The sequence below is a fragment of the Plectropomus leopardus genome, chromosome 9 (genome assembly GCF_008729295.1).
Source record: "Plectropomus leopardus isolate mb chromosome 9, YSFRI_Pleo_2.0, whole genome shotgun sequence".
NCBI classification, from domain to species: domain Eukaryota; kingdom Metazoa; phylum Chordata; class Actinopteri; order Perciformes; family Serranidae; genus Plectropomus; species Plectropomus leopardus.
In genome coordinates, this window is record NC_056471.1 from 12574584 (window position 1) to 12586776 (window position 12193).

General features: G+C 37.5%; 1 protein-coding gene across 4 annotated transcripts in view; it reads left to right on the forward strand.

Annotated features, from left to right (window-relative positions):
* Positions 1-9777, forward strand: part of LOC121947797 (PDZ and LIM domain protein 7-like) — a 29779-nt gene extending 20002 nt beyond the window's left edge. For 2 of the 4 annotated variants that reach the window (XM_042492913.1, XM_042492914.1), the window contains exons 4-8: positions 537-564; positions 1479-1675; positions 6443-6597; positions 7052-7088; positions 9057-9777. In XM_042492913.1, coding sequence (XP_042348847.1) covers positions 537-564; positions 1479-1675; positions 6443-6597; positions 7052-7088; positions 9057-9153 — 514 coding nt within the window. In that variant the 3' untranslated portion in view covers positions 9154-9777. Of the gene's footprint in view, positions 1-536; positions 565-1478; positions 1676-4784; positions 4802-5857; positions 5900-6442; positions 6598-7051; positions 7089-9056 lie in introns of all 4 variants that reach the window. The other 2 variants (XM_042492915.1, XM_042492917.1) reach the window with 2 other exon arrangements.
* The last annotated feature ends 2416 nt before the right edge of the window (positions 9778-12193 follow it).

The window sequence follows — 12193 nt, forward strand, 5'->3', positions numbered from 1 at the left end:
TCAGTAAGCCACTTAAAATGTTGTCTTTTCTTTCAGAAATGTCTTTTTATTTTTGCAATAAGAGATATCATGAAATTAATTACAATTCTATTTTCTTTTCTCTCCTCTTTTGTGTGCTCTTTTGTTTTCTATTTTATATGTTTGTTTGATTTTTGAGTCTAGCTCCACTTGTAGATTCTTGTTGATAACTTGCACCATAAACAAATACAAACATGAAAATAATTAAATATGAGAGACTGCTTAACACAAGCGAAGCATCATTGTGCACTTTTATTTCAGAAATAGAGTTGCAATAATAATTATAAGTCGTTTCAGTTTAAAAAAATATGCTCATAAATTTTGTTTGTATGAAATAAAACATTATTTTTGGATCCAACATGGCAGCATCCTGTTAAAGACAAACAACTTCATTTGACTGAAACATTGCTGACTTTTGTAACTTGAAGACAGTGTTCAGTATTGTAACTTAAATGTATGAAGATACGTTTGCTGTAGGTATATGTGCTAATGACAGTCCCTGTCTTGTCTTTTCACAGAGCTTTCAAAGCGGGTGGAGACCAGAAGGTAAGACTGTATTTGTCTGAAACCTTAAGCTCACCTTTGTGTGAACACTTGGATGCTTTGGCATGGTCTGCTACTGGACTACAGTGACACTGATTGACTTTGAAACTTCCTTTAATCGTTGTTCACAATTGGCCTTAACAGTGTTTTCTGTCACTTTGTGTTTACATTCATCTGATTCACCCGAGTCACCTGTCAGGCTCTCACAGAGTACATGCACTGTGCATTAGCAAAGCATCACTGAGTCGCTAAATGAGTTGTTTGCTGGATGGAGGGTTGTGAATATTGCTTTTGGAATTTCCTGTGGTTTATTTTGTGATGCCTTGCACAATCCCTGAAGCTGGAGTAATACTGGTGCATTTACTTTCACTGTCAAACCTCCTGAGAGCTACTTGTCTAACTGATTACAGTGTGAGTAGTACAGTGGTGTCACGAACTGCTTTGTGCTGCATGCTTTTTCTAGTAAAGCAGGAGGAACTTAATACTTTTCACAAAGTCAGTGTTCTATTTTAGTAGCTGTTCTTTTGCAGTCCATGCATAATGCTCAGTGAGAAATCTCATTAGTGAGACATGTCAGTCAAATATGACAATTCACTCACTTCTCACTTTGAGCATTTTCCTTTTAACCAGCAATAGCAGATTACTTTGGCCAGTCCATGGCAGACTGCCAACACAAATAAAATGGCTGTGTTCACACTTCTTAAGCACTCCTTCCGTGTGCAGAGAAAAGCCTGCGGGCTTTGACAGAGCCTGCAGTAATAATTTGCAATGAAAACATATTGGTTTGCACTGGAAGCTTACTTAATATAAAGCTTGGGATTGTGCAACAGCAGAGGAACTTTCACTGTGTGTTAAAAAATATCTAACCGCATGTTGTGCGCTGTGCTGCGTTGTCTCCCTCTCCCACAACCTCGTAGGATTCACTTGCTCCGGCGTCTGTTCTGCCAAAGTACTCCTTTGCCCCCAGCACAACCATTAACAAGATGGCGCGGCCATTTACAGCAGGTGGTGGTAGTGCCAACTCAGGACCTGCTATTAAACCTGTGGCCTACTCCCCTAAACTTAACACCCAGAGCTCACAGGGCCGTGCCAGTATGCAGCAGCCACAGAATGGGTAGGTGGATAAATAAACACTATTACCTTAAGGAACCACAATGTGACTAATGTGGATTTAATGGTATTTCTGACGTTTCATTATTCTGGCTCTACACTAAAGAGAAAATAACACCGTTAGGATTTACAAACTGAATTATGTTACAAATTTACTTCAGTTCATTGCCAAAATCATGTCACAGATTTTAAGAAACAGTCCATAAAAGATAAACATAAGGAATGCTGAGTCACTGCTGAGATCTACTTAATTACTCCACCATCTGCCAATAATGCAACAAACAAGATAGAAAACATATGATGACTTTTGTTAAAAACGTGTGCTTTTTCTCAAAGACACCAGCCAAAATAAGCTGTCATTATAGACTGTATCATGACAGACTCTGGCCAAGATTTCACTTACAAGAAATTTACATATTCATATTCAGACATATTCAGAGAAAATGAAATAAAATACAAGAGTATTGCAATAATCAAGAAGCATAAATACAGAACAGAAGAATATTTTCATAATAACATGAAAAAATACTTTAGTAATTATGTACAATGTAAGTGAATACAAAATGAAAGAGCAGTGCAGATTTTAAAAGTGGTAATTTGTGCAGAAATGTGTAAAAGGAGGAGGTTGTCAAACCGTTTGTCAAAACACGCCTAAATTATCATTTTGGCCTTTATCATCCAGATGAAAGCAAACACTCTGTTTGCATAGCAGGGGATATTTAGCTGAAGTATGCAATTCAAGGTGGCTTCCTCCTCAAACTGAAAGACCCCCGCAGTAAAATTCATCATATGACAAAAACAGCAGAGATTAGTGAATTATGTGTCAATAATCAGTCAAAGTTTAAGGCCCTGTAAGGTCAGTTTTATTTTTTCTGCGGTGGGGTTTTGCTTTTTTTTATTTTTGTACATTTAGATTTTGTTTTCATCTTACTCTGTTTTGTTCCTATCATCCTTACAATTTGTATGTGTAAGAGAGAGATGGAGAAATACTAAAAGGTAAGACTTTTTAAGCTTTGAAGGATGTATAATTTCTCTCAAAACGACCCACCTTTTAAACTGATCTGTGATTCCAACAGATGAGTTATTGACTGACTGTGATTATGACTTGGATCTTACTTCTCCAGTCATAGTGTGCTGGAAAGAAATGGCAGAATAGATTTTCAAGTCCAGTATTTCTCAGCTTTTAGAAGCTGTACTGCGTGTCATGGTGCTCACTTTTTGTCACTACATTAGATTACATTACACCTGTCTTTTTACATTATGCTTAAAAATAGATTTTTATGAAATGATTACCAAGTTCACGATAATGATTTTATCACAATTTTGTAATGTTTGAAAGAATAATGCCTTCAGTCAAATTCCTGTTAAACTTTACTGTGTGCTTTTTTAAATTTTGTTCTTTTAATGGCTTTTTATTAAAGTTAAAATAGTAAAATAGTGTAGGGAGGTGGAAAGAGAGTCTTAGTACGTAACTGTACAAAGCAATACAAAAAGAGCAATTCAGACTTAGTGGATAGATAAAGGCAACCGGAATGGCGTTTGGAGAGGGACATAGAAACGAAAAGAAGTGTGATTAATTTAAGAGATGTTGGTTTATTTACATGATATTATCATATGTATATTATTAGCATGATATCAATATTTTATTTCTAAGTATCACAGTATCATCAATACTGGTATATTGCGACTCCTCCAAATAAAAATAATTAACTTTCGTGGTGATATCACTGTTAAACTTTTGAGTTTGACTTTTAAACCATCTCCATGATTCTCTCTGCTTTCACTTCAATGATAAGGCCATGCAGCTAGTTATTTGGAACAAAAATAATGAATGAAATCAATGCTATGGGCCAAGTTAAGGCTTCTAAACCAATTCTAGGATGGAGCCCTTCTCTTATGTTGTCCCTAAAGTAAAAATTCGATCTGTTGTGTTGAAAAAGTGAATCTTAGCTCTCTCCTTGAAAACTTTATTGATCAATTTGGCCTCTGAGCTTTTGGTTGTAAATTATTGAAATGAACAGTAACTTGGTTTCAGAGCTGACTGTTTTGATGCTGTTGTAATGCTGCTATCAGCCATGCTGTGTATTAAAAATGAAGTTAACGCTCCCATGACTGTAGTCTCTGCTATAATTACATTTAAGTCAGAATTCTTCAGTTTCCATTTTACCTTTCAGATTTTACAAGGATTCCAGGAATGAAGCAAAAGCATTTTAAATGATCCTGAAATGATAGGCCAGTCTGGTGTCTGTAATTTGGGTCATGTCAGTGGTAGCACGGTCTGGCTGCAGTCGTTGGTGAGATGTGTCCTGTCGCTGTATTTAGCCTCACTCATAAATTCTGCTGTGTTCTCAGAAGCTTTTACTGCGGTGGTGCTGGATTATTTAAGCAGCCATACTTGCTTAGTCTCGAGAGGGCTCACATGGTTGTGAAGTTTCTCTGCAGATGGCCGAGCCTTGTTTCTCCGGCCATTTTTAAGAAGAATAGAGCCTAATTCTAACTGTCAGCCCACTTTTGATGAAGACATTGTTGGATTTCTCCAGACAGTAAACAGTTCGATGCAAACAGCATATGTCTTATGTGTCTAGGCCTGTCATATTTAAACAGGTTTTGTGTGATGTTGTTTGTGCAGAGCTTACCCTGACATCATGATGCGTCACCGCTGTGGCATTTATCGTTGTTGACAGGGTTTCAGAGCACAAGAAAAATAAGACTAACTGCAATGAAACAGGAAAGAGGCAACGTTTTTTTTTTTTTTCTGGCAAATGCTAGAGCCATTTGCATAAGCCTGTGTAAAGCATTCGTGCACATGGGTGAGAGGAGCGCTGGGCAAAGGTTTTGTGCCAAATCTACTGAGTCATTTTGGGTCAGGGTGACAATAGATGATTTGATAAACAAACAATGCCATCTTTCTCTCACAGAGCTTGTTGACAATAGCAGCATGTCTCATGGCACATCTTGCATGTTTTCTATGTCCTACAGCATTTTTGATCTTTTGTTGTTTACAACCTTTGCCATTTATTGACATGTTCTGGTTTTCTTTCTATTTAACTCAAAGCTGGGCTCTAACCTCTTTCTCTCATTTTCTGTTTTCTTCTTTTCTTTTAATGCTGCAGGTGGAAATTCCTGAAAAGTTAGTATATTTCATTTTTCATTGACAGTCCAGACAAAATAGTGTTTGCTTATTTCCTTTTTTTTTTTTTTAATTGTCATTCACGCTCACAATAATACCCAACGTTTATTACAGTGGTTCCCAACCTTTTTGTCCTTTGTCTGCTCTTTCTAGGCTTGGATAGATATGCTTACTGGTTATGAGCAATCTTATTAAGAAAATGTATATTTAACCTAACTTAAAATTATTCAATAACGTACAAGAAAAATGTAAAGATTAGAGAAGAGTCTATAAATATAACCCTCAGGTTTATATCAGTAGAGCTGTGTATTGGCAAGAAACTAGCGATAAAATATCTAAGAATTATGATTCAATATATTGTAATATATTGCAATACAGTAAGCATACAATGTGTTAAGTTTTTCATCATTTTTTTTTAAAATAGCATAGAATTAAGAACACATCACATTCTGCATTTGTATTTATCACTGTTACTGTAACATCCAACATCATAGCACTACTTTTTGTGCATTTTAGCAAAGGAAATAATATTTGTCTATATTCAGACTGCGCAATATACAAAACAAACAAAAACAAAATCACAAATATTTTGACAGATATTGCAATTGTGTGTCATGAATTTAGTGGTAATGGTCATTTTTTGCCTTGATTTTGATTGGTTGATTTTTGCTGGGTTCTGGACCCTACAAGAATGTTACCTTATGTCTGGGACATGATTTGTAGACCAGGGCATTTCTATAGCACAACAGTGCTTTATTTATAATGGTATTTTGTGACATATTTTACCTTTAATTAAAAATTACACCTGAGAAAAAATAAAATGAAAGTGCTTGTGGGACTAAAATAATAGCATTCACAAATCAATACTGTTCTTTTTTTTTTTAAATGGATACAGTACTGCAAAACTTAAAATGGCAATAGAAAATTGTATTGTATGTTTTCTTACACCCCTATTATTGGGGTCTTCATCTCCAGTTTGAGAACCACTACTAATTGTCATAATCATCGGTTAATGTTATACAGTGTGTATTTATTTATCATTGGTCTGTTCTACAGGGGTGAAGCAGCTTACTATGATGATGCGTACCAAGTGTCCAAGTAAGGGGCAGCTGCATGCAGGCTGGTTTGTCAGCTTTGTCAGCTTATTAGGTTTACTGCAAAGAGAGAATAGACAAAGGGAGAGATGCCAGTTCATTAGTAATAATTCATCTTTCATCCTCTGCTTGCTTTTTGATGAATGCATGCTGCAATTCACCTGGAACATTTTTTGTGCTGTTCCTTGATTATTTTTTTTTTTTATCAAAATAAAAGCTTTAATTTGTGGTAATTTCCTTGGCCAGGTACTTTAGTCTGGCAGGTTTTCTCCTATTGATTCCAATGACAGTCATAAATACGATCTCTAATGTAGAAATGTCCGTTTATGAGCGTCTACAGTGTGCCCATGAGAAATCTAAGTAATGGATATCCATTAGCTCGCTTATGGCGTGACCGTGATGCTGAGCATTAAGTATTACATGATCTGTTCAGGATGTCCTCTATTTTCAAGGTAACCTGTTTAGCTGGGTTGGTGTGAGTGGGTAGTCCCTAAATGGGATTGTTTTAACCGCGCCTGCTGTGTGCTGCTGCTGGGTGTGTGTGCAGGCACGGCCTCAGGGTGGAGAACCTGCCCTGCTTTATCCCCAACGACCGCAGCAAGAAGAGGCTGATCCAGGACACTGAGGACTGGCAGCCCCGCACTGGCACCACCCAGTCCCGCTCCTTCCGCATCCTGGCCCAGCTCACAGGCACCGACTTCAGTAAGTCGCGGATTGGGCCTGGCATAGTCTGGACAGTGCGACATCAGAGAGTGATGGGTTAGAGGTGGGCTTCTCTGGTAGTCAAGATAAAGTGAAGGTGGAGACCTGTGACTGAACAGTTGATCTGATATGATATGATCATAGAAAATATTGGTGGGGATGACACCAGAGTGAGTGACACAGGAAAGGTGGATAACAGCGGTGTCCATTTTTTAGCTGTCAGCTGGCTGCTGTCTTCAGTGATGCCAATTTTCTCATGAATGTAACTAGTCTGACATGCTGATATAACATGTTTATTACAACAGAGGCTCTATAGCAACAGCATCATGTATACTATTACTTAATATGTTTGGGTTTGAACATGATGAGCTGTTTGACCCAGTTGTCTGTGAAAAGCACCTTTTTTTTTTTATCAGTAAGGCATGCTAATGTGTGTCTCTCCTGGATCTCTCAGTGCAGGACCCAGATGATGAAATCATGAAGAGGTCCAGGTAAAAACACATTGATCTGAACATCAGCCTCCTTGGTCACAAGTGTTTGTGCATTTGTGTGCAGAAGCTTCAGTTTGGCAATTATTTTAGAAATGATCTAAACTTTTAAATCTACCTGTGGTTAAAGGTTGCGATTGGAATTTTGCTGCAGTACTGGCATGTGTGGTGTGATTTGTACATGTATTATTAGAACATAAAAGGAGCTGTATGCTGAGAGCATATCTATGAATCATTGTTTGGAGCATGATTGCCTGCACACGGTTCTCAACATACGGTGGCTGAGCTGGCAAGCAGCTAACGGTGATTACTCCATAAACAGCACTAACAAAGGACACAGTGCTGACTGACAGCTAACATTGATACCTGGGGGGAAGCTGGAGGTTGGGTACTACTGCGACAGCTCAGTCCTGCCACTGTGAATTGCGCTGCCATTATCATTAGTAATACTGTATGATCGCAGTGCATAGTGGCTGTGATAAACTAGTGGGATACACACACTGCGTTTCACATGCACTCACATGCATTAACACGCGTGTACGGCTAGACCATTAACCACAACAACCGACAGAGAAGCTCAGATTACAACACACATTCTCTGCTCAGGATGCCAGTACTCTGCTATATCTTTACAAGGCATGGTTAGCTGCTATATTTCTGTTCTAAATTTTGCATACAGTGACTTTAATATGCTTTATAGCATTATTTTCTTTTAAGGAATGAGTCAACATTGAGGAAATATGCTGACTTGCTTTCTGGCTGTGAGATAAAAGGGGAGGTTGTTCCATCCTCATGTCTGTACTCCAACTAATAAGCCAACAGCTGGTTAACTTAGCTTAGCATAAACACTGAAAACAGAGGGAATGGCAAACAGCTCATTTATACTCCCTTTCCAACAGAAATAGATATGTCCATTTCAAATGTTGAAACTGTCACTGCCCACTTCCATGTGTTTTTTATGCAGCCAACAATGATCCTCAATCTGCTGTCTCCATCCAAACAGTAACAAAATCTGACCACCTGACTATTTTTCAGCCCAGTACATTAGGTTTCTACAATCATGTCATCACTGTGTTGTCAGGCAACCAGCAGAGAATATTTGAGAGAGAAGTGACTGTTCCTCTCTATATATATCTCATAACACCCCTTTCTAATTGGACATGATGCAAACAAGCAGACATCAGATTGTTTTTCCCAATGAAGATGTCCTAACCTGCTCCATGCATCAGTGAACAGGCTAAGCTACACGTCGCTTCTTTGAAGAAGAAAAGAAATAAAAATAAAGCGCTCACCCTGGATATATATTTGCAAGGTTTCATGCACTTGCTCAACCTCCAACCTATTTTCATTGGTCAAAATCATAATGTGTAGATATTGAAGACATACAGTCTCTCACTTGTGCTGCAACATTGCTCGAAGTATATCAAGACAACTTTTCACTGCCAGAGTTTGCTCACTCATTGGAAGTTAGGTAGAGATATAACGCCCCTTGAAACCAGTGATATTTTTACACTTTGATTTATGCCTGGTAAATAAACAAGATATAACTATAATTAGTGAGATTTAGAGGTGCTGGTGGGTGGATTTTGTTACCTTGCGACAGAGCCAGCTGTTCCCCCCTGTTTCCAGTCTTTGTACTAAACTAAGCAACTGGCTGCTGGCTGTAGCTCCATATTTAACAAACACATATAAGAGTCAATCTTCTCATCTAACTTTTGGCAAGAAAATAAATAAGCATGTCTCCCAAAATGTGAAACTATTCCTTAACTTTAATATTTGCCTTGCAGACCTATAATACCCTTATTGTCTATGCTGTTTCACCTGTTTTATTTATCTGCTACTTTTTCACTTTCTGTGCACTTTACTCCACTTTCTGCTCTCTCACACTTCCTTTTTAAAATTTATTCTCTTCTCTACAATCTATTTCCTCCCTGTCTATCTCTGTTTCATATCTTTGTTGCTTGCGGTCAGGGAAAAGTTCCTCACTGAGATTCAGAGTCCCCGCTATGCCCGTCTGAGGGATTGGCACCACGACAGGTCTGCTCGCGCCCTCAATATCAAATCCTGAGCGACATCCTAGACGCCATGGGATGCAGAGCCCAGCCAGAGCCTGCTAGCGATAGCAACACCGCAACGACTACGTGACAAAGACGACGAAGATAGCCGACTGTACAATGGCAGTTAACAAATTCACCTTTTGGATACAGATGGGGTGAAAAAGAAGTTTGAGGGAAAAAAAGAAAGAAAAGCAAACCAAAAATAGAAGAAACATAGCCTAGATGACAAAGCCCAAAGTGGAACCTTGCATACTGAGCCTAAGTGTAAGATCTCTTTCTGAATCTCTGACTTGATGATTGTAGACAACCTTGTGGACCACTGTGTCTGTGGCCCTATTTTCCATTTCACACTGCGTTACTTGGAGTTAAGCGGTGGGAAGGTGGAAAGGGGGGGTCTCAGCAGTGGGACGCGCCTTTCTGTTCGTTATTCTTCTTTTGAATGTGAAGTTCTAACCCTCCTTTGATCTCTTTCTGTGTCTCTCACTCACTCTCTTCCATTCATCCTTTAGTTTTCATTTGTGATCCCCTCATCTCGTAGGCTTCTCCAACCATTAAGAACGAAAAGGAAGATAAATCTGTACTTTTGTTTTTTTTCTGCTGTCATCAAAAATATAAAACATCTGAAAAAAAGCAAACTCTTGCTTCCCTGTCCTTTCTTCTGTGTTTCTTTTCTGCTTGTTAATTCGGTTTTCCAGCCTAAAAGGATAAATCTCTGATATCAACTTGTCTTTCTTTGGCTGAGTCACAGCAGCTTCTTTTCTTACACTGTCTCCTGAACAAAAATTATTAGAAGCAGGGGTTTTCTCAATATGTATGCAGATCTGAATTAATAGTGTGCCTTCTCAAAGATCGGGGTTCAAGGTTTACTTTTATTGCCTGAGAGAGAAAATTGTTGTGCAGTCAGGCATAAAAACAGTGCAGAGGTGCACAGTGAGGAATTGCAGCCTTTAGTCCTGTATAAGGAAAACACCCAAGAATATTTAAAACCTCATAAAAAGAACAACATAATCATATTTAGAGTTTAGCAGAGTAGTTGTTGCCGTGCAGTGGCATTCTTCAGAGGAAAAACATTGGTAACACTATTTGGAAATTCCGCCCACAAATGGTTTATTTGTAACCAACAGCTTATTAGTTTAGATTCAACAGTTTCACTGTCTGTAGATTATTGTCTATTAAGCATATGTGACAATTCACTATATGTTCTCAACCTGTGCCTCATAGTTCTAGTTCAGTTATATTATTCTGAGAATATGTAGGTATGTTCATGAATTGTTGAAGAAGAATAATTAAAAGCACATCACATCAGTGCAAGGCTAACAAAAAACAGTGTACACTGAGGAATAAAGTAATGCCTGCACACTTACTTCATGCCACACAAGTTTAATTAACATGTTCGATCCCACTTGGATCTTTGTTACATTCAAAATAAAAGAATTATTCTATACCTGATCCAATGTTCATTACCTGTCACTTACACTCTACAGATTATCTGTTAGTTCATCAAAACAGCTGAGTTGTTGAATCTCAAATAATAAGCTATTGAATGTTACCAAGTTATCTGTGGGCAAACTATTCAGATAAAGTGTTACCAAATATCCAATGGCAAGTTGCTCACTTGACTTTGATGCAAAATGTTAGGCACGATATATTACCCTTATTTAGATGTATAAATAAAACAACTTTTAGGGAAAGACAACTGGAAACTTGCCTTTAGATGGCTGGGAGAAAAACTGAATAATGAATAATGCTCGGCTTTACAAGGTTTGGAGAAAAGTTAAATTTTATGGCAGCAGGAAACTAGTTATTTGTTGCCATTTCTCAAGAAAAAAGTAAATGGATTTTTTTCCACATACAGAAAATGGAAATAAAATAAGGTTATCATTTTGCCATTGGTACTAATTAAATTATTCTTGGTAGTATTACCAAATATATAAACATTCTTACACAAGTGACTATGGTCTGGTTTGGTCTGTACCAATTAGTGTATCCAGACAACATGTCAGTTTTGTCAAGGAAGGAGTCAGCCATTAATACCATGTTAAGAAAGTTCAGCACATAACAGTAACAAGACAGTGGGAACAAAAGTGTGTAATAGTTAGATATGCCACACATAATGAGACTAGTAGAAAGAAATTATACAAAATACACATTTAGGTGTTTATTTCAGTTCAGATGTCTGTTCTGGAAATAAATGCAAAATTTGCATATTTAATTCCATAACTCACTATTTGCATAATTGAACATAAAATATCAGAAGACTTGTAATACAAAAAAACAATCGTAAATAAATAAATGTAAATGATCAACTGGGGAAGTTTCATGGTAATATCTGTTACCTATTCACCTGCAGTGTCATTATTTGTCTAAAAATGTAACAATACATATTCTTAAAAGCTAGATTCTGCAAAATATGCACATATATATGCACAGTTATATTATTCTGAGAATATGTAGGTATGTTCATGAATTGTTGAGGAAGAATAATTAAAAGCACATCACATCAGTGCAAGGCTGACAAAAAACAGTGTACACTGAGGAATAAAGTAATGCCTGCACACTTACTTCATGCCACACAAGTTTAATTAACATGTTAACATATATGCACATATATATCCTCTTTGCCCTTTGGGGTAGAGTACGTCAGATGGTCCAAAACCCGGCACTTAATGATTATCTAGCACTGACAAAGTTGTGTGATGTTGTATGTTGATTGTCATCGTAAGTAGTGATACTGAGATTGCTGAATCTCAGATGCTGAGATCGCTACTGGTCATTACTTTGGTTTCCAAAAAAAAAAAAAAAAGGGGGGGGCGGGTGCGGCGGGGTGCGGCGGGGTGCGGCACTGGAAGGCAATACCTGTGACCTAAGGGTTTTCTAACTTGTGTTGTACATCGCTTTGGATAAAAGCGTGTCCTAAATGAAATTGTAGGAATGGTAGGAATATATAATGAGATATTGATTCATTTGTATAATTAAACTAAAAATGACAGAAAATTTGTAATAAAAAATAATTTGCCTTATTATGAAGGTTTCATGGTGATATCAAAGTAT